The 27,501-nt window shown below is 44.8% G+C and overlaps 1 protein-coding gene across 2 annotated transcripts in view; it reads left to right on the top strand.

Moving 5' to 3' along the window:
* The first annotated feature begins 6,477 nt into the window (after positions 1 to 6,477).
* PRPSAP2 (phosphoribosyl pyrophosphate synthetase associated protein 2) overlaps positions 6,478 to 27,501 on the top strand; it is a 33,164-nt gene continuing 12,140 nt past the window's right edge. The window contains exons 1-9 of one of the 2 annotated variants that reach the window (XM_035130549.2): positions 6,478 to 6,789; positions 13,193 to 13,310; positions 14,841 to 14,992; positions 17,324 to 17,376; positions 20,336 to 20,402; positions 22,197 to 22,369; positions 24,849 to 24,964; positions 25,407 to 25,462; positions 26,991 to 27,139. In XM_035130549.2, coding sequence (XP_034986440.2) covers positions 14,874 to 14,992; positions 17,324 to 17,376; positions 20,336 to 20,402; positions 22,197 to 22,369; positions 24,849 to 24,964; positions 25,407 to 25,462; positions 26,991 to 27,139 — 733 coding nt within the window. In that variant the 5' untranslated portion in view covers positions 6,478 to 6,789; positions 13,193 to 13,310; positions 14,841 to 14,873. Of the gene's footprint in view, positions 6,790 to 7,142; positions 7,638 to 13,192; positions 13,311 to 14,840; positions 14,993 to 17,323; positions 17,377 to 20,335; positions 20,403 to 22,196; positions 22,370 to 24,848; positions 24,965 to 25,406; positions 25,463 to 26,990; positions 27,140 to 27,501 lie in introns of those variants that run through there. The other variant, XM_035130551.2, reaches the window with a different exon arrangement.

Below are 27,501 nucleotides of genomic sequence, written 5' to 3'. Positions count from 1 at the left end.
TATTTTAATTTTAATTCAGTGTTTCATCACACTTAAATCTCTGTTTGATTGTGGTCATTGCATTTACCGTTTTTACCTAAGAAGCGATCCCACTGTTTAAGCTTTTCAACTGTTACACCACACCCCCACAAATTGTTGTTTAGTCGTTTAGTCGTGTCCGACTCTTCGTGACCCCATGGACCATAGCACGCCAGGCACTCCTGTCTTCCACTGCCTCCCGCAGTTTGGTCAAACTCATGTTCGTAGCTTCGAGAACACTGTCCAACCATCTCGTCCTCTGTCGTCCCCTTCTCCTAGTGCCCTCCATCTTTCCCAACATCAAGGTCTTTTCCAAAGATTCTTCTCTTCTCATGAGGTGGCCAAAGTATTGGAGCCTCAGCTTCACGATCTGTCCTTCCAGTGAGCACTCAGGGCTGATTTCCTTAAGAATGGATAGGTTTGATCTTCTTGCAGTCCATGGGACTCTCAAGAGTCTCCTCCAGCACCATAATTCAAAAGCATCAATTCTTCGGCGATCAGCCTTCTTTATGGTCCAGCTCTCACTTCCATACATCACTACTGGGAAAACCATAGCTTTAACTATACGGACCTTTGTAGGCAAGGTGATGTCTCTGCTTTTTAAGATGCTGTCTAGGTTTGTCATTGCTTTTCTCCCAAGAAGCAGGCGTCTTTTAATTTCGTGACTGCTGTCACCATCTGCAGTGATCAAGGAGCCCAAGAAAGTAAAATCTCTCACTGCCTCCATTTCTTCCCCTTCTATTTGCCAGGAGGTGATGGGACCAGTGGCCATGATCTTGGTTTTTTTGATGTTGAGCTTCAGACCATATTTTGCGCTCTCCTCTTTCACCCTCATTAAAAGGTTCTTTAATTACTCCTCACTTTCTGCCATCAAGGTTGTGTCATCTGCATATCTGAGGTTGTTGATATTTCTTCCGGCAATCTTAATTCCGGCTTGGGATTCATCTAGTCCAGCCTTTTGCATGATGAATTCTGCATATAAGTTAAATAAGCAGGGAGACAATATACAACCTTGTCGTACTCCTTTCCCAATTTTGAACCAATCAGTTGTTCCATATCCAGTTCTAACTGTAGCTTCTTGTCCCACATAGAGATTTCTCAGGAGACAGGTGAGGTGATCAGGCACTCCCATTTCTTTAAGAACTTGCCATAGTTTGCTGTGGTCGACACAGTCAAAGGCTTTTGCATAGTCAATGAAGCAGAAGTAGACGTTTTTCTGGAACTCTCTAGCTTTCTCCATAATCCAGCGCATGTTTGCTATTTGGTCTCTGGTTCCTCTGCCCCTTCGAAATCCAGCTTGCACTTCTGGGAGTTCTCGGTCCACATACTGCCTAAGCCTGCCTTGTAGAATTTTAAGCATAACCTTGCTAGCGTGTGAAATGAGCGCAATTGTGCGGTAGTTGGAGCATTCTTTGGCACTGCCCTTCTTTGGAATTGGGATGTAGACTGATCTTCTCCAATCCTCTGGCCATTGCTGAGTTTTCCAAACTTGCTGGCATATTGGGTGTAGCACCTTAACAGCATCATCTTTTAAAATTTTAAATAGTTCAGCTGGAATATCATCACTTCCACTGGCCTTGTTATCAGCAATGCTTTCTAAGGCCCATTTGACTTCACTCTCCAAGATGTCTGGCTCAAGGTCAGCAACCACACTACCTGAGGTGTACGAGACCTCCATATCTTTCTGGTATAATTCCTCTGTGTATTCTTGCCACCTCTTCTTGATGTCTTCTGCTTCTGTTAGGTCCTTACCACTTTTGTCCTTGATTATGGTAATCTTTGTACGAAATGTTCCTTTCTTATCTCCAATTTTCTTGAACAGATCTCTGGTTTTCCCCATTCTATTGTTTTCCTCTATTTCTTTGCATTGCTCATTTAAGAAGACCCTCTTGTCTCTCCTTGCTGTTTTTTGGAAATTTGCATTCAGTTTCCTGTATCTTTCCCTATCTCCCTTGCATTTTGCTTGCCTCCTCTCCTCCGCTATTTGTAAGGCCTCGTTGGACAGCCATTTTGCTTTCTTGCATTTCCTTTTCCTTGGGATGGTTTTCGTTGCTGCCTCCTGTATAATGTTACGAGCCTCCATCCATAGTTCTTCAGGCATTCTGTCCACCAAATCTAAATCCTTAAACCTGTTCCTAACTTCCACTGTGTATTCATAAGGGATTTGATTTAGATTGTATCTTACTGGCCCAGTGGTTTTTCCTACTTTCTTCAGTTTAAGCTGGAATTTTGCTATAAGAAGCTGATGATCTGAGCTAGTCAGCTCCAGGTCTTGTTTTTGCTGACTGTATAGAGCTTCTCCATCTTTGGCTGCAGAGAATATAATCAATCTGATTTCGATGCTGCCCATTTGGTGATATCCATGTGTAGAGTCGTCTCTTGTGTTGTTGGAAAAGAGTGTTTGTGATGACCAGCTTGTTCTCTTGACAGAACTCTATTAGCCTTTGCCCTGCTTCATTTTGAACTCCAAGGCCAAACTTGCCAGTTGTTCCTTTTATCTCTTGATTCCCTACTTTAGCATTCCAATCCCCTGTAATGAGAAGAACATCCTTCTTTGGTGTCATTTCTAGAAGGTGTTGTAAGTCTTCATAGAACTGGTCAATTTCACTTTCTTCAGCACCGGTAGTTGGTGCATAAACTTGGATTACTGTGATGTTAGAAGGTCTGCCTTGGATTCGTATCGAGATCATTCTGTCATTTTTGAGATTGCATCCCATTACAGCTTTTGCCACTCTTTTGTTGACTATGAGGGCCACTCCATTTCTTCTACGGGATTCTTGCCCACAGTAGTAGATATGATAGTCACCCGAACTGAATTGACCCATTCCCTTCCATTTTAGTTCACTGATGCCCAGGATGTCAATATTTATTCTTGCCATCTCATTTTTCACCACATCCAGCTTACCATTATCCATGGTTCTTACATTCCAGGTTCCTATGCAATATTTTTCTTTACAGCATCGGACTTTCCTTTCGCTTCCAGGCATATCCGCAACTGAGCGACCTTTCGGCTTTGGCCCAGCCGCTTCATCAGCTCTGAATCTACTTGTACTTGTCCTCTGCTCTTCCTCAGTAGCATGTTGGACGCCTTCCGACCTGAGGGGCACATCTTCCAGCGTCATAACTTTTATATGCCTGTTGTCTTTGTCCATAGTTTTCTTGGCAGGGATACTGGAGTGGCTTGCCAATTCCTTCTCCAGGTGGATCACGTTTGGTCAAAACATAACTTCTCTAAGTTATTTAAGCCCCTTCGCCACGACAAGGCAGTGATCCATGAAGGGCCCCCCACAAATTATTCACATTATATTCTGTGTGTGTTTCAATGTTTTCTTAAGTATATTTTATACTTCAGCAGAGCAGCTTGCAAAATTCTGAAGACTGAAAAAAAAATGCTGATGACCACGTGAATGAATTGTGAATTGAACTGGAATGGAGATAGTTCCCATTTGGAGGGGGCAAACTGGAACTGGAACTAATTCATTTTTGGAGGGAGTACAGGTGAAACTTGGAAAATTAGAATATCGTCAAAAAATGCATTTATTTCAGTAATGCAACTTATTATTTTTTATTTTTATTTTTACAAATGCTTTATTTTGGAAATTCCACAGTAATAAAAAATTGTTACAATAATACAAAAATAAACAAAAATAAACACCGCTATTTCATTAATTACATTCCATTTATATTTGACCTGCCTAACAATGAATAATTACAACAAATAAAGGCTTGACATATCTTGCTTTGCATGTCATGCATCTATCTCATATATTGGTTTCACCTTTTAAGTTGCATTACTGAAATAAATGCACTTTTCAATGATATTCTAATTTTCCGAGTTTCACCTGTAAACTGGAGCTAACTCCTTTTTAAAATGAACTTTCCAAGCACTGTATCTTCAACTTTCAGAAAAGTACTTATACAGTAGAAGCGTGTACAACTGACTGATTAATGAATTAATCTATCCAAGTGCACATCATCTGAAGAAGTGTGTATGCACACGAAAGCTCATACCAATGACAAACTTAGTTGGTCTCTAAGGTGCTTCTGGAATGAATTTTTTTTTATTTTGCTTCAATCTATCCAAGTGTTAGTGGGAACACACACACACACACACACACACACACTGCTGAATTACCTGGAACACAGTTGAAACTGAACATCAGTTCTATAGCACCTTAATCCATTCCTTAGCAACAACTCTGTCATATTATCTAGTCTTATTGTTGTTGTTGTTTAGTCGTTTAGTCGTGTCCGACTCTTCGTGACCCCATGGACCATAGCACGCCAGGCACTCCTGTCTTGCACTGCCTCCCGCAGTTTGGTCAAATTCATGTTCGTAGCTTCGAGAACACTGTCCAACCATCTTGTCCTCTGACGTCCCCTTCTCCTAGTGCCCTCAATCTTTCCCAACATCAGGGTCTTTTCCAAGGATTCTTCTCTTCTCATGAGGTGGCCAAAGTATTGGAGCCTCAGCTTCACGATCTGTCCTTCCAGGGAGCACTCAGGGCTGATTTCCTTAAGAATGGATAGGTTTGATCTTCTTGCAGTCCATGGGACTCTCAAGAGTCTCCTCCAGCACCATAATTCAAAAGCATCAATTCTTCGGCGATCAGCCTTCTTCTAGTCTTATTACCGGTATCTATTTCAGCTGCATCCTGACCAATTCCTTTCTATGTGCCTTCTCTACAATTCAGTTTGCAGCTGGATGCTTTTAAACAACCCACTTCTGGGCAGAGTTAACTGGCAGCAATTGCAAAAACAAACAGTGGGATGGAAAATTGATTTTCTTTTTCTCCAGAGCTGCAAGGTTCAATACAGGGCAGAGCTTCTGGGGTCTGTCTTGTATTTGCACAGAATGAATAAGTGCCATGACTTCCTGCCTAGACTAGCAGGTATGAATTCCCCACCCAAACATCTTCAAGGCTGGTAATTGCTTGGGATCAGTGATGAATGCAGCCTGCTCTGTCGGGGTGGCAAAGGGATCAGGACCAGAGGAGGCAGCATTTCTGGACAGAAACAATGATGGACAGAGCCAGCCTAAGGCATTTTGCTGCCAGAGGAAAAGGACAAGGTTTCTCCCACAGTCTACATACCAAAGTAGAGTGAGGTGGCAGTCAAATTTAATTCCACACTAGCATAGGGATGCGGGTGGCACTGTGGTCTAAACCACAGAGCCTAGGGCTTGCCAATTGGAAGGTTGGCAGTTTGAATCCCTGCGACGGGGTGAGCTCCCATTGTTTGGTCCCTGCTCCTGCCCACCTAGCAGTTTGAAAGCACGTCAAAGTGCAAGTAGATAAATAGGTACCGCTCCAATGGGAAGGTAAACGGCGATTCCATGCGCTGCTCTGGTTCGCCAGAAGCGGCTTAGTCATGCTGGCCACATGACCCGGAAAAACTGTCTGCAGACAAACGCTGGCTTCCTCAGCCTGTAAAGCGAGATGAGCGCTGCAACCACAGAGTCATCCGTGACTGGACTTAACTGTCAGGGGTACCTTTACTTTTACCTAGCATAGGTGCCAACTCCTTGGACCTTGGGCACCCACAAAATTCTCCATGAAGGCGCCAGGCACCCACAAATTTTGGTGCCAGGGCCATGCACGTTGCATGGCACCCACAGCCCTGGGCACCCAGTCGTGGGGCCAAGCTGGAATTCCTGAACGCTAGCAACAGCTAAGCATCCTAACAAATGCGCTGGAGAGCTGCAGATTAGTTCTGGGTGTGCATGACAAGGCTGTGCAATGCTCACAGATTTCCTACAGAAGGAGCTCAGCAGAAGCGGCCAGGGAGACTGCTGCTGCTGCCGCCACCCCATAACATCTTCTGCCTGAGGCAAGTGCCTCACTCTGCCTAACGGTACAGTGGAGGCCAGCGTGGAGAAACATAGTGGAGTTTCCTTACTGACTGACCCCCAGCAAACAGGCATTCATGATTAGGGAGATGTAGGAAAATGGCTCCAAGCCAGCAATTCTTCCTCCTCCTCCTCAGTCTGTTGTTGCACTACGCATAAAACCTGGCGAAAGGGAGAGATGCACACACACGTGTTGGGGTGTGTGTGAGGAAGCACATATTGGGGAGGGGGAGAAGATGCTGAATAAATACATGTGAGGAATGGCAAGGGTTGAGGGGTAAAGATGCACTTATTTGAGAGGTTGCAAGCACTGAGAAGAGATGCCAAAAACGCATGTTTGGTGGGTCGTGAGAAAAGACGGGCGTTGAGGGCTGTGTGTGTGCGAAGAGACGCCAAACACGCGTGTTGTGAGGGTCGTAAGGAAGGGAAGCAGGAGACACGGGCCGTGAGGAAGGGTGGGCGTTGAGGCGTTTGTGTGTGTGTGAAGAGACGCCAGCCATGCACGACCTGAGGGCCGTGTGAGGAAGCGCCAGCGCTGAGGCGTCGGAACGCGCGTGCCCGGCGCATCGTGAGGAAGGCAAAAAAAAAACCCCGCGTGTCGCGGAGAGCCGAGAACTCGGACCGCGCTGAGGGAGGCGTAGAGCGTCGTCGTCGTTGGCGGCCATTAAGGGAAGCGAGCGGCAAGGTGGGGGGGGGGCGTTCAACACGCGCGTGCTCGTGTGAACGGGGGTCTGAGGCTTGCGGCGAGAGCCTCGCACGGCCGCTCCGCCCCCTTCAGGCCTTTTCATCCCCGCCGCCATTTTGCAGCCGGACGGAGTTGGCCGTGTGGTGCGCCGTGGCGTGAGCAAGAGAGCCTCCGACAGGGACAGGCCTGCTCGAGCGGAGACCCCGCGGCCTCAGTCTGCCCTGAGCCCAGGAGGCAGGTAGGCAGGGGCGGGCGAGGGAGCGGCGGGGTCCGCGGAGGTGGCGGCGCCGGCCAGGTCCTCCTCCTCCATCATCTCCATCCTCCTCCCCGCGTGGCTCCTCCTTCGCCTTCTCCCTTAATTCACTGGGGGTCGCGGGTGGGTGGGGAGCGCCTTTGTGTGGGTGCTCTCCATCCTTTAGGGTGCAGGTGGGTGGGGGTCCTCCTCGCAGGCCCCGTTGTTCTGCATTTTTATAGATCTGTCATCTATCTATCATCTATCATAATATATTTATTTATTTATCTATAATAATAATAATTATATATATTATAAGGATATAGAAATATGCACACACGCTTTGCTGTGTCTAACCAGGTGGCAGCAAAAAAACAACTACTGCAATTATTATTTATTTAATAGCAGGGGCAATTAGAATTAAGATCTATTAATTTGATTATTGATGTAAACCTCCAGAATGTATTTTTTTTGCATAGGTAAGTTTTTACCTCTTGTCTTCAGTGCATTGTGTTTTTTTACTTTATTGCTACGGCTAGTGGCTGATGTCGGTCAAAGATTCTTTTGATCCTGCGTGCAATGTGCGCGCAATATAATGTGTGTACTGTATATACGCACACGCACGCACGTGTCTGGGGCAGGGGGCGGGAAGAGCGCGAACACATTTATATTGGTACCTCGGTGCTCTGTATTTTTAAGCACTCTTCGTTAGCGCTGCTTCCGGGGCGTTTATTATTTAGCAGGAGTTTGTATTTGCTGCCGGTTTGTGGTCGGAGATGCTTGGGCTGCGCCTTCTGTTTTGCGATGGCCATTAGAGCCGCGGACAAATGAAATCGGGTCGCCATCGCCTGTAGGTTTGTATATATATGAGTACACGCTCAGATTTGTGCGTGTGTATCTGCGTCATAGCTGCCAAGTTTTCCCTTTTCTCGCGAGGAAGCCTATTCAGCATAAGGGAAAATCCCTTAAAAAAGGGATAACTTGGCAGCTATGATCTGCGTGGATAATAGCTTGCATGTATACACTCGTATATACCTTATGCTCCATGTGTGTCTATATAATAATAGTTATTATTATTTTATTATTTGTTTCCCGCCCATCCGACCGGGTTGCACTGCTTATCTCTGTGTGTTTAAACTATCAGCTGTTCAGATCCATCACCAGAAACTTAACTTGAGCTTTGCATCAAACCTAACAGATCCTCCTCGGTCTAAAGCAGCAATATTTAGATATTTAATTGCAGATGCTCTCTTTTTTGGGGGAGGGGGGGTGACTGAATGTTATAAACTGCCTTGAAGAATTGCATTTAGAGGCTGGGTTAAAAATAGATTTAGTGCAAGGAAAGTGTGTATGTGGGGATGTCAGGGTAGAGGGAGGGAGTGGTTTTGTGCCCCTCCATCACGCCAGGTGTTTTTATATGTGTGTGTGGAATGGCATTTCCCTGCTTCTAAGGCAACCACCCTCTTTTTGATTATTTATGTGACTATCTAATTTCTATACCACGGTATATCTAAGCGGTGTACAGAAAACTGAAACAACAATCGACAACTTAAACAAAATATTACAAAAATGCAGTTACATACAAAAACGTTACATTAGTACAAAGTTACTAATATATACAAATCAATCACTTTCCACCTGATAGAAATAGAATAAAATAGAAATACTTTATTGTCACTTTACCACTTGTTTACAGTGAGATTAAATGAGCCCCCCCCCACAATCTCTCAGTCCTTGTGGCTGTCCAACCTTGTTCTCTCGCAAGACCCTAAGGAAATGAAGTCTCTGTTGGGCCTTCCTAACCACCTGGGCTGTATTGACCTTCCAAGTTAGGTCTTCACTAAGACGGACTCCCAGGTATTTAAAGGAAGAGACTCTCTCCACACAGCCCCCCCCCAATATACAACGGAATTAGCTCCCCTCTCTTCCCCCGAAAGTCCCAACACCATCTCCTTTGTCTTGCCAATGTTTAGGTACAGATTGTTCTCTGAGCACCATGTGGATACCTTTTGAACCTCCCCCCTGTACGCAGATTCGTCTCTGCCTGTAATTAAACCCATTATGGTGGTGTCATCAGCAAACTTAATAATTGCAGTAGATGGGTCAGATGAAATGCAATCATATGTATACAGCGAATACAGGTACGGACTTAGCACACATCCCTGTGGAGTGCCAGTGCTGAGCTTCAGGGAGGTAGATGTAACAGGTCCAATCCTCACTCTTTGTGTCCGATCTCTCAGAAAGTGTTTAATCCAATCACAGATGTTAGAAGAAAGGTCCAGGTCCCTTAACTTTCTGATGAGAATGTCCGAAAGGATGGTATTGAAAGCCGAGCTATAATCAATAAACAGCATTCTGACATAATTCCCTGGTCTCTCCAGATGACTCGCTGATGGAGGTTGTTGTTAAATAAATACCTGTTATTTTGCAATAAAATAAAAAAATTCCTTCAGTAGCACCTTAAAGACCAACTAAGTTTTTATTTTGGTATGAGCTTTCGTGTGCATGCACACTTCTTCAGATACAGTGAAATAGAAGTCCCCAGGCACTTATGTAGAGAAGGGGTGGGGAGGGGGGATCACTCAGAAGGGTGGTGGAAGTGGGTGATTGACTGACTGATAGCTGTTGATGACCGAAAACGACTGCAAATGGTTTTGCATGAAAAAGCAAGGGTTGAGATGGCTGAAGATCGCTTATCATGTATAATGAGATAAGAATCCGATATCTCTGTTCAAACCAGGTCCCTCCATGGTTTTGAGCTTGGTGATAAGTTGTAATTCAGCAACTTCTCTTTCCAGTCTATTTCTGAAATTCTTTTGTAGTAAGACAGCTACTTTGAGATCTTGTATAGAATGTCCTGGGAGATTGAAGTGTTCTCCTACTGGTTTTTCTGTCTTCTGGTTCCTGATGTCAGATTTATGTCCATTTATCCTTTGGCGTAGGGTTTGGCCTGTTTGTCCAATATAGAGAGCTGAAGGGCACTGTTGGCATTTGATGGCATACACAATGTTAGAAGATGAGCAATTAAATAGTCCTGAGATGGTATGTTGGATGTTGTTGGGGCCAGTAATGATGTTGTCCGGGTGTATGTGGCAGCAAAGTTGGCATCTGGGTTTATTGCAGGCTCTGGTACCAATGTTAAGTTATTTTGCAATTCGCGTTGGGATGCTTGCATGCTCACAGACCCTACATCTTTATCTGTCTAAAGCAACACTTAATAAGACAAAAACAAACCCTGACGTGAGGAAGGGCAAAGTTTTGTTAGAAGGGAGCAGAAAAAGGGGAGTGGGTTGTTTGTCTCCAATCTTCACATCATGTGTTTGTGTGGAGGGGGGAATAAGAGTTTTCCATGTGATGAGAGATACATTGACATATATATATACATTCAGCACATTTCCCCCCAGGGCTGGGTATAAGGCCTCCTTAACTCCTCTGTTGTTGTTGTTTTTTTTTATAAAAAATAAATGATTTGGGCTGGGGTGGGGGGGCATCCCCCCACCATCATAAGGCAAAAATGTGATGTCAGTTTCTCCACCCCTCCCTCTTTCCATGCTGAAAAAAAACCTCCAGCTCTGTCGCAAATACAATTACTCTCGGTGTTTTCTTACGAAATACACTAGTGTGTGACCTTACTGGATTTTAACGCACATACACAAACTCATGGGAGGTAAGCTTTGGAAGGGTGTGGTGAGAAACAATTTAAACTGATGTTTCCTGGGTTTTTCAAAGTACGTAGAGGTTCCCCCAGTTTAGGCCACCAGAGTAAAAAAGGCTTTGCTGATCATCTGGAAGACTAAGTGGGGTGAGTGTTTCTTAAGCACGCACTCTTCCCATCTTCCATCTATAAGAGAGACCTAGGGGTGTGTGTCTTTTCCTCTGTATTCCCTAACCTCCATGCCTCTCCTTTCCTCCGCAACCTGCAACTAATTGGGTAGATCTTTATTCAGTATTCACCTCTGTCCTTTAGCAAAGCTACAGAAAGCAGGAGTGAACTTCTTGTTGCTCATTTTGAGTGGTGCTGGAATGAATGCACGATGTTGATCCCCTGGGCTGATGTGTTTGGTTCATCTCCATTATACTCATCCTTTCAGCCGCACGGTAACAATGGCGGAAGCCCTAATGCGCAGAAGCTCTAACTGGGAAGCTTTATCCTTTGGGAATTGTGGTGTGTGTGTGTGTGTGTGTGTGTGTGTGTGTGTGTGTGTGTGTCCCCTCCCTGCTGCCCATCTCCCTTCAACTGCTGAATGCCCTTGTGGTCCAGAACTTATCAGGACCCCCCAAAGCTCTTACTGGATAGGATTTAGTCCAGCAAAGTCGTTTGCTCTGTGCGCAAAGGGTGTGGTATGCAACTGTAGCCAAAGCACCATAACAGTGAGAACTGGGCTTTCTGTGCTGCTGCTTGCTCTTACAGGCTTGTGAAGCAGAGTGATTCCCACCGGTCTAGATTGTGTGCGGTAATTCAGAACCAAGTCCCAAGAGAGAGACTGTGTAAGCCTTTCTCTGTTTTCGCTGTTATAGTTGTTGGTAAAGCTGTGCGGTGCTTGTTTTGCTTCCCTTAGGTAGAACACAGTGGATGCTTTCTGTCTGTTGCTTCTGAACCGTAATGTGGTCTTTATTTGTGCTATAATGAGCTAATGGATATTTACGGGGCATACATGCACTCTGGTTTTGGTCTAGGTTCAGAAAAAGATTGACGCTTTGCTCAAATCTGTTCATAGAGTACCTGCTGAATTAGGGCTGCATTTCTATGTCTTGGTTTTGGACAGTGTTTGAAACTCTCATTATTCTAGGCGCATTTTGCGACGGGGAATTTCATTAGCACAAGCAGTCTCTGAGCTCTGGGCGCAGTACTGCGCTTATGATTTCATTTTAAAACTGCAGAGTGGAAGGAAAGGGGAACCTTTTCCTGCCTACCCACTTCCAGTTACTCTCTGAAAACTGGAAAAGAGACTCTCTTAAGAATATTAGGAGGGTGGGCAGGGGAAGGACTAGACCTTGTGAAAAATGAACACAATGTTTTAGCTGCAGTTCATTCATTTTCAGCTTTGTATTCTTGTTTTTAAAAATTGCATTCCGCTGTTGCCCCCATACCGGTAGCTTAGGTTTAAGGTGCCATTTAGCTCCTAGCTTTCATATATCTGTTTCTAACACTGGTTTTGGAGTTTTCTCAAAGTTCCATGCCTGGCATCAGTAGAATTTCCCCACACGTGGTGCTTTAGAATGTTAATTATGCCTATAATTTGATCGTTATGGTGGATAAGTGTTCCTTGGGCGTGTCATTGGTTTGTAGTGAATGAGGTTGTTTGAAGGGCTTCTGCTGTGCACTGGGTTTGAGCCCTAACACACAGGTCACCAAGCATGTTTGGCCTGTGGGCACATTTGGATCTTTTAGTATGGCTTCTCTGCCCCCTGGATCAGTGCTTCCCACTGCCCCATGCACGCACACGCGCGCGCACACACAACCACAAACACACACACAGAGAAGTATCTGGAAAAAAGTGGCAATGCTAGCTGGGGCTGATGGCAGTTGTAGGCTAATACATCTGGGGTTGGTGGATGCTGTGTTAGTGAATGATATCACAAGAGAAAACTTTTGTTTGTTTGGATTGTGGTTTTCCTGTCTTCACTGTGCTGAATTTTCTGCCTGCCTTCTATTTCAAAAAGGCAGCCTCTGCTTTTGATGGTGCGTGCTTCATCGCATTGTTAGTTAATTCAATGTCTTTTAAATAATAATTTGTAACATTTCCTCCTTCAAAAAGGGCTTCTCTGAAATGGGCATGGTTTATATTAATGAGAATGTGGTGATGGTAGAGGCTCTGCTACAAGTGAGATTCACCACCCTCCTTTCGGCTGTGAAATTCCACTATGTCTGGACGAATATAATGTGGCCTGTTTGCAGAGCCTGGGAGAAGATTTTTTAATAACGGTGTTGCCCAGTATTAGTCACAACTATGACTAACAGTATTTTTTATAGATGCCACCCTCCAAAACAGGAGAAAGCACCATTCTTGAGTGTAGTCTATATGCACCACGTTGCTATTTATCTTTGATTGTGTGACACATTTTTGAAAGATAGCTGACAGTAGATAGAAAGAAACTTTTTTTTCCTTAGCTATATATCTGCATTGGAGCTTGGATGAAGGGACAGGTGTTTATTTTTTAATAGGCAAATGACAATGATTTGCCACTTTTTCTGGTTAATAATCAAATCATTGCATATTGTTTAATACTGATGACTGAAGTCTTATTTCTCAGTTTCATTAGAGTCCCAAACGTTTAGTTTTCAAAAAGTGCAGCAAAGGGTGTTTATTCTTATTATTGCAGAATAAAGACCATTGGGATAATCTTTGCCATTTGCTCTTACTTCACGTGTCTCTTAACGGTTATATTCTCTCCTCTGTTTCCATAGGTAATTTTTTTGAAAGGATGCTAGTGGCATTGTTCTCAGGAGAAGAGTAAAGTGCAGGAGAGCTTCAGCTCTGTGTGCCAACTTCGCGCAGCTCTTTTCTCAGCCGCAACCTTTATTTGTAAGTGCTTTCTCTAAGAACATTAATCAGACCTGGGCGCTGGCTTACATTAGCAAAACTGCCAGAGGTGGTTGGTATCAAGTGTTACCCTGAACCAACAGCCTTTTGTTTAAGATGGATAAGGCATCAGGGCTGGAACTGGGAGCAAGCTCTATGTTTCTTGTTTAAGACAGGGGTGAGGCAATCCTTCTTTGCCCAAGGGCCATACTTATTTGTGGAGGACCTTCTGGGAGCTACATGGCCAGTGATGGGCAGGGCCAGAAGCCAAAGTGATCTGCAACTCTTACCTTTATAGGGTAGGCGGTGGTCTAAACCACTGAGCCTCTTGGGTTTGCCAATCGGAAGGTTGGCGGTTCGAATCCCCTCTACGAAGTGGGCTCCTGCTGCTTTGTCCCAGCTCCTGCCAACCTAGCAGTTCAAAAGCATGCCAGTGCAAGTAGATAAATAGATACCACTGTGGCGGGAAGGTAAATGTTGCTTCCATGTGCTCTGGCTTCCGTCACGGTGTTCTGTTGCGCCAGAAGTGCTTTAGTCACGCCGGCCACATGACCCAGAAAGATGTCTGTGGACAAACGCTGGCTCCCTCGGCCTGAAAAGCTAGATGAACGCTGCAACCCCATAGTCGCCTTCGACCGGACTTAACTGTCCAGGGGTTATTTACTTTTTTTTCCTTCAAACTTTTTTCCCTTTATACAATAATTGGAACATTCTATACACACCATCATTCATCCAGGTATGAAAGAGGCAATATTCAATACTTAGTGTTCAAGGAAATATTCCAACCAGGCAAAAAAATGAGGACCGAGAGCAAAACTAGGGAGGGGTTTCTTTCATTTCATTTCATTTCTATCCTGCCCATCTGGCTGGGTTTCCCTAGCCACCCTGGGCAGCTTACAGCTTATATAAAACTTAGTAAAATATCAAACATTAAAAACTTCCAAATACAGGGCTGCCTTCAGATGTCTTCTAAATGAAGAAACCTGGAGAGTCACATTTGCCTCCCCATGGACCGGAGCTTCTCCCCCTCACCCCCAACCAAGGCATCTCAGTCACACATACATGTCTTCACTACTATAGGTCCCTGTGTTCTCGCGTGAAATTGAATTATCTTTATTGTACGTTCGTAAATCGCCATGAGATAAATGTGAAAGTTGATTCATAAATAATATATAATAGTTGCAAATGAGTCAGGAAGAAAAGTCCAGCCTGCTATTTTACTTTTAACAGCATCTTGATGTCCAGAAACCAGCAGACAAAACTTTGTCCCAGTGTAGATATGGGCGTTACCACCTGTTCACGCCAAGTTGTAGTTGTAAGTACAGCTGCAGTTTCGGGTTGATAAGCTGGCAACCCTAGTGGTACTTTGATCATTGCTGAATGAGGCGAGATGTCTTAAGTTCCTTCAAATTGGTACTTGAAGGGTTACACAGCATGGGCAGAGCATACAAGGGTGGCAGAAAATATTGAAAGTTGGGTCTTCATGCTCCACGTTGCCTATGTAGAGCTAATGTGCTTTCGATCTTCTTGCAGCATTTTAAAAGTGGGAAGACAAAGGAGGATTTGATGTTTTGTGTGGCACCCAATGGTACAGGATCCATCATGAATATAACGAAGGGTGGGCTGGTGCTATTTTCAGCCAATTCCAACCCAACGTGCATGGAACTATCAAAGAAAATTGCAGAGTAAGTAACAGCAGCTGTATTTTTCTTCCTAAGCACTCTGTGCTTCCTCTGTTTCAATGTGGGGGTTTGGGTCTGGCTGGTGTGAGCATAATGTACGACTGTCAGCAAGATTATATTGTCAAGTTACTTTGTAATGTCTCACTGCTGTTTTTGCCAAGATAAAGTTACATTTAACGGTGCAGGGTCAGTACTGTATAATGCAGGCTTTGTTCTAACATGATAAACCCACGTATTAATGTCTGCTGGTCTTACAGCATTTCCTAATATATATATATCTGGCTTTCCTAGCCGGAAAGTTTAAGATAAAGGTGGTCTGAGGATTATCACTGGGTCCTGGTGCACCTCTTAGGTAGCCCCTGCAATCCCTCACACCAAAAGAAAGTTTGAAGTTTATGATGCTTCTGTTACATGCTGAAGAGGCTAGCCATCTTTTGGTGTAGATTTCAAAGTTTAAACTGAAGATTAGCTTGCCTCTTCAGCAGTAGTTCAGGGGAAACTCAAAAGAATGGAACCAAGTGAGTGAATTCAAGTTCTAGAACTGAAACAGCTGAACAAGACCTTTCTTAATAGTTGTAACACATTCCTGATTCCAGGAATGAGAATGTGGTGGCCTATGAAAAGCAGGCAAATTTTAAGAGCGAATGCTATGAGAGCAGTTTTATAAGGCTTGGAGACTAAGGATACATTGCTCCTTCTGCCCTTCCCCTTCCTCCACCCCCAGTTCTTGTCCATCCTGTTATTTAAGCTTGTGTTCTCTCAAGAGAGCCACTCATCTTAGCGTTTCTTACAGCCAGAAGGTCTCTTGACAGTATGCTGTGCCTACTGGCTGATTTTCAGATTCATTTTGCAGAATGATCCTTTGAGAAGACTTATTTTGGGCCAAGCCTGTTCAGCCAACGCTTAGCCTCCCAAAACACCTAACATACATTGAGCTGAGCCAATGCTAGTCAGAGCGTGGCTGGTGTGATTCTGTTTTCTCCTGCCCTTGACAGTTGCCTGCCCAGACCAGAAAGGGAGCCGGTTACTGAGTAATGTGGACGCTTAGAAACGGAGACGGTCTGTTGGTGGCTAGAAGAAACCCACCAGGTTTTCTTGCAGAAAAGGTTCTAGTTTTGGTTTGGCACTGAATGAGCGAAGTAGCAGAAGTTGTTTATGGGGAAAATTTGCCCAGGAAGGAGTAATGGCAAAGTGAGCTGTGTGCTATTTCCCCCAATGACAATACATAAGATTAACAGCAAGTTGGGATTCTATTACCGCTTCTTAAATTGCAAAAAGACCCACAGGTATGGCACCTGTGGTCTACAAACCTGAGCAGTAGCTCATTCCTGTCAAGCGTGACATCTGCATGGCAATTGTTCCTGCAGTTGGAGAAATGGAATGTTTTTAAAGGCAAATGGCAATTGTTTCTCAAAAGTGCATTTGTAGGTAGATCCTTCTGGATGTAACACGTGAGCTGAATCTGTGCTTTGGCAGGAATTTGCAGAAGCTGCCTTTTGACATTGGGGACATTGAGTCAAGTCTTAGCTAACAGCAATAACCTGCTTAGAGAGTTCAGTGGTCCAGGGTTTGTGCTGCAGGCAGTCTGCTGTTATTTCTATAAGCAATTGGGGCAAGAGGGCTTCCCAAACTCTCCCCACCCTCCACGGACCACTTAAAAAATGGCAAAGGGTCTTGACAGGCCACTTAATGATTTTTTTTGGCCTGTTGTAGTAATTGTAATGTGCTGTGTTAGATGCTGTACGACTTTTAATTCTTTTTATTGCTTCTTTTATCTCCTATATTTATTGTATTGCAGTTTGCATTCCTTAGAATTCAAATTGAAATACAACATAAGAAATAGAAGCAGTACGAATACAGTTGTAAATCAGTGTGGGTATTTAATGCAGACCCACCACAGACCACCTGAATGAAACTTTTCGACCACCGGTGTTCTGCGGACCATTGTTTGGGACTAGAGCAGTGTTTCTCAACCAGTGTGCCTCCAGATGTTTTGGGACTACAACTCCCATCATTCCTGACCACTGGTCTTGCTAGCTAGGGATGATGGGAGTTGTAGTCCCAAAACATCTGGAGGCACACTGGTTGGGAAACACTGGACTAGAGTACAAAAACTGTTAAGTGATTTCAGCCTTCACCAATTTGGTGCTCTCCATATGCTTTGGACTGCAACTTCCATCATCCACACTGGCTGCAACTGACAGAAGTTGTAGTAAAAAACCTCTGGAGGGCGCAGGAAGGAGAAAGGCTGCCCTCCCTGTTGAAAATGTTGTTTTCGATCCCAATTCTAATTCATCCTTGCTTCAGTGAGCTTTGTCTTCTCTACCTTTGCAGGCGCCTGGGAGTGGAGATGGGCAAAGTCCAGGTTTATCAGGAGCCGAACAGAGGTGAGCATCTTCCACTCAAAGCCCTTACTTAAAGCGTTCATCGCTTGGAGCTAAAGGGAAAGGATCTAGTTCAGTAAGCACCTCCCGTAACAACCTCTTTCCTCTCCCTTCCCCCTGCCTCTTTTTCCCTGGAGAATTTGTCCCTTCAGGTGATCCATGCATCAGCTCTTGCCGTTTCCTTAACTAAACAAGTGTAAGAGGCCACTTCCTGGTTTTCCTCCCGCAGCATCTTCCTGTTGTTGGCCTGTCCTTGCAGTTCTGTGACAGGCATGCAGTGATGGGCTTTCCTGTCACTCTTGCCTGCATTGCATGATGTGGTAAAGAAGAAGAGCAGCTGCATTTGGCACAGCCCAGCCTCTACATTATACACCAAAGAAAACCCCCAGTGTTGTAAAACAGAACACTCTGAACAACAAGAAGCAATATTTTTATAACACGATTTCAAAATCCATAAACAGAAGACATATTATATGTGCATGGAGTCACATATGTCTTCTGTTTATGAATTTTGAAACAGTATAGTGTTATAAAAATATTGTCAGTATATTATTAGCTGACGTGTTGCTTCTTGTTGTTCAGCCTGTACATTAAACAGACATCCAACCCGGATGGACCCATCTAGTTCAGCATGCTGTTTCCCACAGTGGCCAATCAGATGCCTACAGGTAGCTCTCAAGCAGGGCATCATTAGCAGTGGCCCTTCTCTGTTTGTCCCCCTCTGATGAGACTGCCTGAGCACTTCAAGGTTCCAGCCTTGATTGGATTTGGCTTCCACGCTAGTGCAGAGGCAAGGGGCTGGGGGATGCCAGATCATCCATGTGGGATGCTTGTCAGTCAGTAATCTGAGTGTGCATTGTGTGAGTGTAGCAGTGACCTGGAAGATATTTGCTGAAGAGTAGAGGCCTTAACCTGTGACCGTACAGGTGTTGGCCTCTGTTATGGGCCTTCAGAGGTTCTCTAGGATCCTGCATCATCATCATCATCATTAATTATTATTATTATTACAGTGGTACCTCTACTTACGAATTTAATGCGTTCTGAACGCACATTTGTAAGTCGAAAAAAGTTGTAAGTCGAATCCCATAGGAATGCATTGGGAGAAAAAAGTTGTAAGTAGAAGCAACCCTATCTAAAAATTCGTAAGTAGAAAAAAATCCTATCTAAACCACATCCAAGATGGCGGACGGAGCTCCATCCGTAAGTAGAAACATTCGTAAGTAGAGTTATTCGTAAGTAGAGGTACCACTGTATTATTTTTGTTCGTCACGTTTTCCACCAAGGTAGCTAAAGGCAACTTACAATATATAAACAAGCACATACATTGAAACCAGCATAGCAGAAAAAGAAAAACCTAAAAGAAAATCATGTTTTTATAAGGCAGGATTTAAGTGTCACACCCACTCAAGGAGTTCACAGATAATAAAAGAGCCCAAAGGCCTGGTGGAAAAGAAATGTTTTTGCCTGGCATCTGTGTAATGATGGTGTCAGGCAAGTCTCCCCAGGAATAGCATTCCACAAGTGGGGGAACCACCACTAAAGAGGTTTGTTCTCGTTTCACTGCCCTCTGGACCTCCCAAGGAAGGGGCACACAAAGGAGGACTTCAGATGGTGATGTGGGTCAAGGAGTGGCAAACCTTATTTGCTCTTTGAATGTTTCTCATGGCACTGTTGTTGTAAGCCAAAAATGGCTTATCTTCTGAGTTAGCCAATAAAACTCAGAGACAAGAGGAGTTAGGAGTCCATTTTGTTTATTGCAAAGCAATAAGGTTACAGTCGAATCTTTTCGGAATACTGGAACCCCGCCCAAAGGCCAGGCAGGGGTATTTATAACATTTCAGACAAAGGATTTCAATTTAACCAATCACATAAATCATTGCATCATTTTATATTTAATATTCATCATTATCTCATTTCATATTTAATACGTATGTCATTACCTAATCTAATACGCATGCGCAATAAGCGTTGCTAACTAAACTTTGATTCTTACCGTGATCTGTTACATATTGTTAGTTTGCATGTATGGGAACCTGTGTTACGTGTGGATGTAACAATTTATGCTCTAGTTCATGAATTGCTTCTTTGTGATTTACGTATTAGCTGACCTTCTATCCCAGTAGGGACGGCTTCTTGCTGAATCATCAGTTTCTTTAAAGCAACAGGTTACCATAATTCACTAATATAAGCATATTCCAGGATTTATAGGGAAATACATTATTACCTTAATTGGGGCCCTTTGGGCCCCTGCTACACTGTGACTAAATATTGTTGGCCTTTGGCGGTTTGCTACACGACCACCACCAGGCCTGCCTTTAGACCTAAAAAGAGCAACTTGTTATACAGCTCTTTCTTGAAGAGCTGACAAGCGCACCCTAGAAAATTTAATGGAGGATGAGGCTATTTATTTACCCCCATCTGAAATCCAGCAGGGCTCTTCTATGACCACTGGGAGGGATGTTGCCATAAATCTTTCTCACCCCGGCTGTAATGTTTCTGAGTATTTGTCATGTGGATTGGAACTGTTTCCACGTTCCTTTTCCCAGTGATTGTGGGAACTTTTAAGGCACCAGTTTACATGGCCAGTAGACCTGCAGCATTCCTTACTGGCCATAGGAAGCTGCATTGCACCAGGTCACACTGTTTGCCCAGTATTGTTTTGCTCTGATCGGCAGCACCTCCTCTCCAGGGTCTCTGGCAGAGCCCTTTCACATCACTCGCTGCCTGATCCATTTAACTGGAGAGGCCAATAACTTAAAATGGGACCTTTGCATGCGGAGCATGTGCTCTGCCACTGAGCTACAGTCCTGCTCCTGCTGCAAGTGAAGGAGAAACAGCAATGTTAATCTTTTCCTTTGAGATGGTCTCACCTGAAAATGGGAGAATGGACTGAGCTTCAGCCTTAATGCTGATGTACTTTGCAAGCATGTGTCGACACCGAGGGCATGTTTTCTTTTGGCAGAAACGCGGGTACAGATTCAGGAGTCTGTGAGAGGAAAAGATGTCTTCATCATCCAGACTGTCTCAAAGTGAGTACAAATATCTGCTCAGAATTAAACCCCGGCCATTTCTGTATTTGGTTCTGATTGAACTGTATCTATGTAACGCTTGTGGTGGCGGGTAGAGCTTATTAGCTTTGTCTTTGTTCCTTTTAAACGCCCCCTTGTTATATGTCTGTGGTCTTCTGCCATTTGCTGTCCATTATGTTCCCTTTAAGAACTGTTCAACCAGCATTAATTTTAAAGCAAATGTCTAACCCCTAAATGATTTGGCGGAGTTTCCCTGAAAAATCTGGCCTATATGCTTCCCTCTGCTTTTTTCTTTTTAACCATGGTTTTCAAAAAAGGGATGCTCTTAATCCATTCTCTTAAAACCCCACTTTCCATCTTGCATAAGATGATGCAGGCAAAACATGCAGGTATCCAAAGCTCATTGAAGAAGCTGTGATTAAGGGTAGCTGTACCAGAGTTAGACAAAGACAGGTACTATTTTGAGCATCTGTAAGTAGGTTCTTGCACTCTAATTATATCTTGCTTTCTTATGCTGTTACTAACTGGTACCTGTCAATTTGAGAGACACTCCCCGCTGCAACCTCTTTGGTTCCCCAGCTCATCTTTGCTTTGGGGGAGAGTGAAGGAGTATGCTGTTTGCCAGGTCACTGTGCTGCCTTCCTGTAATCGGTGTTTGCCCCATTGCAAAGATGGCTTAGTGGCAATGCTAGCCCACCTCTGGTCCAAAGGAAGCATAGTGGGGAGGGAACAAAGCTGTTTATTGACATGATGGTCTATAATGGGTGGGGAACCTTTTTCAGCTGAGGCCATATTGCCTCCTGGTCTGCCTTCTGGGGGCCACATGCCAGTGGTGGGTGGGCTCAGAGGCAAAAGTGGACAGAACCCTGAGTCTGAATCTTACCTTTATACAGCAGGCTAGTTTATGCGCACACTCTCACACCCCTCTCGAATATCATCTATATGGCAAGGCAAGCAAGAGTCATCATCATAGTTCCAGCCAGGCAAAAACCCCTGGGGTGGAGGTTTCTACCCCAGCTCTCTAACCAGGTGGGACATAGCCTTTCTTTCCTCCCCAGAGAAACAAGAGGCTCAGGGATGTGGAGCCTGTACCGTTCCTCTCTTCTTTTGGGGGGGACGGGACAGGAATGCTGCACACACAGTTGAAATCCATGGAAGCAGAGGTCCGCAAATCTTAGCTGGACATTGATCACCCCTGAAAATTTGATCTTTCCGGAGGGAGGGGGCAGAGTATTCCTGAGCGCAAGACCCAGTACAGCTGGGGTGTGTCTTTGAGTGATCCCATACTGCTCCACAGCTGGGGAGGTGAATGAGAGCCTGCCCCAAATGCTAAGGCACAGGGAGTGGCGTTCCAAGTGCATGTGAGGTTCAAGAAGGAGCCTTAGGGAGAGACCTGACCAGTAGTGAGCTGGCAAGCACAATATCTCAGCTATCCTGGCCTAAGGAAAGTGCCTGGGTCCTGGGTTTGAGCCTCACGTTGGGCAAAAATATTCTTTCATTGCAAGGGACTAGATGACATTTGTGGTCCCTTCCAACTCTTACCATTCTATGGTTCTGTCTGAAATGCCCTTGCGGACCCATGATGAGAAGGAGGAATAATTAATTAATCTCCCCATAAACAAGTGTGGCGGCAATGATTTGAGAGTGTTCCATCAAGGTCGAAAGCCCTGCGTAATGGCCTGTTACTCTACCTGCCCTCTCCAGCGGACAAAGGGCTTGATTGCGTCAGAATGCAATATAGGGTTTGTTGTCGAGTGAAGTCCCGATACAGAACCAGCGCCCTTCTCATTGCAGGGATGTGAATACGACCATCATGGAGCTCCTCATCATGGTGTATGCCTGTAAAACGTCCTGTGCCAAAAGCATTATTGGCGTGGTTCCCTACTTCCCATACAGCAAGCAGTGCAAGATGAGGAAAAGGGGCTCCATTGTCTCTAAGCTTCTGGCTTCGATGATGTGCAAGGCGGGTAAGGACAGAGAGCAGCGGGCGAGGCCATGGCGGGACACGCTCACCCCCACCCTGGCTGCTCTAAGTATGTCTCCAGGCACCGCTGTAGACTACATGCGTTGGCTCTCCCCTAAAGTTCCTTTCATGAGACAGTGGAGGAAAAGACTGGCCACTCGCAAAGGGAGGCAGCCCCTTGCTGAAGCTCGGTGGTTACAGCACATCCTTTGTATGCAAATCACCCCGGGTTTAGGGGTGTGTCCATTGCTAGTCCTTGAAGTAGCCCCATGGAAGATGACGCAGTTCAGGTCCATTGGGTCTACTCTGAGTCGGATTTTGTTGGAGACAACTCGTAGCCCCTGGCATCTCCAGTTGCTGCTGGGAAACAGCCCCACCTGAGATTTGGAGAGCCGCTGCCAGTCTGCGTAGACCAGGGTTTCCCAAACTTGGGTCTCCAACTGGTTTTGGACAACAACTCTCATCGCCCCTAGCTAGTAGGACCAGTGGGTCAGGGATGATGAGAAATGTAGTCCCACAAAAAAGAAAAGCTGGAGACCCAAGTTTGGGAAACCCTGATGTAGATAATACTGAGCTAGATTGTCTGATTCTTTTATAAGGCAGCTTCCTTGGTCCGTGGGACAAAATTCTGTACTTGGACGGCTCTCCAGCTAGGCCCTTCTATTTCCTAAATTCTCTCCTGTTCACACATGCTGTCACTTTTCTTGGGTTTGGGGGCAAATAAATTTCTTCTCGTATCTTGAGAGACATGCCCACTTTCATCTGAATCCACTTAGACTGGCAGTCCTGATTTGACTCTTGGTCAGCAATGGGTTTTTTGCTTTTAGCTTTTGGTACTAATTTTCCTTGTTAAACCCTTGCAGAGTTAGTTGATGTTTCTGTAAGGAGTTACAGGTAGGTAGCCGTGTTGGTCTGAGTCGAAGCAAAATAAAAAAATTCCTTCAGTAGCACCTTAAAGACTTAAGTTTTTATTTTGGTATGAGCTTTCGTGTGCATGCACACTTTCTGTAAGGAAATACTCATAAAGCACTAACAATTAAAACAACTGTGTAGTAATTAACGGGCCAAAAATATTAAATTGATGAGAATTGCATTATATAAGGGTCATACATAATAATTAAGAAATGCATCTATGAACAAAGGAAATGTTACGAACTGTGAAACAAAACACACATTAAATAGCCAGTCTAAAATATTATTATTATTATCTACTACCATTCACCCAAAGAGCACAGTTCACAACATAGAAATACAAAATGAGAAAACAAAATATGTAATAAACAGTATCAAAACTAAGGCAATAATGTCCCTCCCATCAAACGCATGTAAACAGACATAGAAAGTTAGTTGTTATTCTTTATTAAATATGGGGGGGGCAGCTAAGGACACGGTTACAAAGGAACAATTGGGAGTTTAAAGTGAGTTTCTGATAATTCCTTGGGAAGTCTCACTGGGATCAGCTGCACTCGGGAGCTACCCATTGGGAGCTGCCATATTGCCTGCTGTAAAATCAGCTGATTGACGCTGTCACCAAGCCCAGCTTTGCTGCTGAGCAGTTGCAGTTTGAATCCAAACTCCACCTGCCAATTGGCACTTCTTTCCCTTTGCAGATGCTGCAAGTAACTTAAAGAGGCCCTGCTTTGTTCACACTTTGGAGCCAGCGTGGTGTAGTGGTTAAGAGCGGTGGACTCGTAATCTGGTGAACTGGGTTTGCTTCCCTGCTCCTCCACATGCGGCTGCTGGGTGACCTTGACCTTGTCACACTTCTCTGAAGTCTCTCAGCCCCACCCACCTCACAGAGTGTTTGCTGTGGGGGAAGAAGGGAAAGGAGATTGTTAGCCGCTTTGAGACTCCTTAAGGGGAGTGAATGGCGGGATATCAAGTCCAAACTCCTCCTCCTCCTCCTCTCTGAGCTGGCAGGCAGTGTTGTCGCTGCCATAGCGCGGCACGGCTTGGCCTGCTTCCTCCTCTGCAGCCTCAGTGTCTTTGGAGGGGGTGAGTGGAAAGAATCTGAACCACCTGTGAAGCTGGCCTGACTCTGTATGAAGCAAAACCGCCCTGAGCTGTCTGCATCCAGTGGCTCCGTCCATCCCCACCCCTTACTGCTGTGAAGGACTAGTGGGGATGACCGCCACAACATCCTGCAACTGACCAGGCCCTGTGGATGTAGATCTCCAATCCCCACCCAGCCTCAAAGCTTAGCTGGGTTGTTAGAATAAAATTTGAGAGTGACAATCCTTTTGAGGAACGATGGGATATAAGAGCACAGACAAGACAGAATTTTCTTTGGCAGGCATTTTATTGTATTATTATTTATTGAATTTATATCCTGCCTTCCCTACTGAAAGTGCAGAGTCTCACACTTACTATGGGGTGTAAGGGATAAGCATTTTCTAAGTAAAAGCTGCTTTGGGAACCAGCTTTTAATAGCTGCCATGCATCAAATGACCTTAAAGCACTACTCCCCTTGGTCTCCTCCCAAGGTCTGACTCACCTCATCACCATGGATTTGCATCAAAAAGAAATCCAGGGCTTCTTCAATGTCCCGGTTGACAACCTGAGAGCATCTCCATTTTTGCTACAGTACATTCAAGAAGAGGTGAGTGAAGTCGTGTCATTTCATTCCAAGCCAGGCGGATTGGGTGCTGAAAAACAGGCCCGTCCATCCAATCCTAAACTAGGCTGGCGAGATGAGCAATGCCTTGTTCTTGATGTCACTGCAGTCCAGATGAGGACCAAAAATGAGGGGTTTTTTTTGGGGGGGGGAAGTGGTTAAGAACATGAACTTACAACTGACAGTCCATTGTCATTGTCATTATACATCTTAGGGCTTGCAATATTTTGCTGCTTACTCCTACAGAAATGTTCCTGACCCCTGTCATCTCTGGGCAGGGCGAACTCTCTAAAGGGGAAAAAATTGTTGGGGGAAAGGGGGAAGCAGTGTTTTTGCTTCTGTGTTGGGAGTTAAAAAAATTAACACCACCACAAGAATCAGATCAGACCAAAGGCACACACAGACCATTTCATGTTTGTTTTTACAGATTCCAGACTATAGAAATGCTGTGATCGTTGCCAAATCTCCTGCATCTGCAAAGAGGTGGGTGGGTAGTCCAAAACCATGTTACTGTGTAGCACCAACTATCTTCTTTTAACATGTGAAGTTTGACTCTAGATAGGGGTCGATATCGTAATAATTTGCAAGGGTAGGCAAGCGGGTCTTGGCTGCAAACCAAGTTGTTTGCATTTCTGCTTATTAAACTAATGCAGGAGCCACCAGCTGTTCTGGACCAGTGGGCACTTTTCCAATTTTGAGAGAGTGCCAGTCACAAATAGCTGCCATATTTGCTGGGGGGGGAGGGGGAGGGAGTCCTTCAGTAAAACTGACCGGTGGGCGATTATCAGAACTGACAAAAGGAAGCATTTCACAGAGCACATCCTTAAACCAATGGAGCTCACCGCAAGGTGTGGGGACTCCCTCCTTTGAGAGGGGATGGGATAAATTCATGGAGGGTGAGGTTTGTCCATAGCTATTATTCAAGGTGGTTAGATGCAGCCTCCAGGTTCCGGGCACCATGCCTCTTAAGTTACCAGTTGTTGAAGACCTGGCAGCAGGAGAGAGCTGTTGTCCTCAGGTCCCATTTGTGCTCTTCCCAGAGGCACCCAGGTATACCAGAGGTGGCTGTTATTCCCAGGCATAGTACCTCCAACAGTGGAGGCAGAGCTTGGCCGTTACGGCTAGTAGCCGCTGAGAGCCCTCTCCATGAATTTGTCCAGTTCTCTTTTAAAGGCATCTGGGTCGGTGGCCATCACTGACCCCCGTGGGAGCAAGCGCCACAGTTTAACTATGCACTGTGTGAAGAAGGGTTTTCTTTCGTCCGCCCTTTCCAACTTTCAGCTTCATTGGATGCAAAGGTAGCAGTGGGAATCGATGATTCCATGAACCCTGGTGGCATTTATTTATTACTTGCACTTTAGTGAACCAGATCAGTGGTTTCTCAAACTTGGGTCCCCAAGCTGTTGTTGGACTGCATCTCCCATCATCCCTGACCACTGGTCCTGCTAGCTAGGGATGATGGGAATTGTAGTCAACACCAGGTCGAGAAACTCTATACTCGATCAGTTCGGCACCAGCTTGCCCTGACAGTCTTTTGTCAACTTAACTCCCTTGGGAGAGGGCTGCCTGCCTTCCCTCCTGTACAGGTGAAACTTGGAAATTTGGAATATCGTCGAAAAGTGCATTTATTTCAATAATGCAACTTATTATTATTATTATTAATTTTTACAAATGCTTTCTTTTTGGAAATTCCACAGTAATAAAAAAATAGTTACAATAATACAAAAATAAACATCGCTATTACATTTCATTAATTACATTCCATTTATAATTGACCCGCCTAACGATGAATAAATGAATAATTACAATTACAACAAATAAAGGCTTGACATATCTTGCTTTGCATGTCATGCATCTATCTCATATATTGGTTTCACCTTTTAAGTTGTATTACTGAAATAAATGCATTTTTCAACGATATTCTAATTTTCTGAGTTTCCCCTGTACTTGTATGGCTTTTTCTCTGTTGGGGACGGACATATTTTCTAATGTCCTTGCCCCTTGTCCACAGGGCTCAGTCGTTTGCAGAGCGCTTGAGACTGGGGATCGCGGTGATACACGGGGAGGCTCAAGATGCAGAGTCCGACCTGGTGGACGGCCGCCATTCGCCCCCGATGGCTAAAAGTGCAGCTGCCATTCACCCTAGTTTAGAGATACCCAGTAAGTAACCTCGCTTGAGAGGAGGGCACCTGCTGGTTGGGGTGGGTGTCCTTAAAAGGAGATGTGCACTCGCAGTGGGCATCTCCCTCTCTTGAAAAGTCATATCCACACAATACATTTTAAGCACATGAACCCCCCCCCCCAAATGCAAAATAAGAATCTTGGGAACTGTAGATCATTAAGGGTGTTGGGAGTTGTAAGCTACAGTTCCCAGGATTCCTTGGGGGGAACCATGTGTTTTAAATGCTGTGGGTGTAGCCTGAGTTACAGGGTTCAGACATGTGTTTGCTGCAACTTCTGGTGGAAAATCCCCTGCCCCTTTCCTGTTATGCTCGAGACTTTGCATTTAAAGTCTTTCTCTT

The sequence above is a fragment of the Zootoca vivipara genome, chromosome 14, assembly GCF_963506605.1.
Source record: "Zootoca vivipara chromosome 14, rZooViv1.1, whole genome shotgun sequence".
In the NCBI taxonomy this organism is placed as follows: Eukaryota; Metazoa; Chordata; class Lepidosauria; order Squamata; family Lacertidae; genus Zootoca; species Zootoca vivipara.
This window is presented reverse-complemented; position numbering and strand designations above follow the sequence as displayed.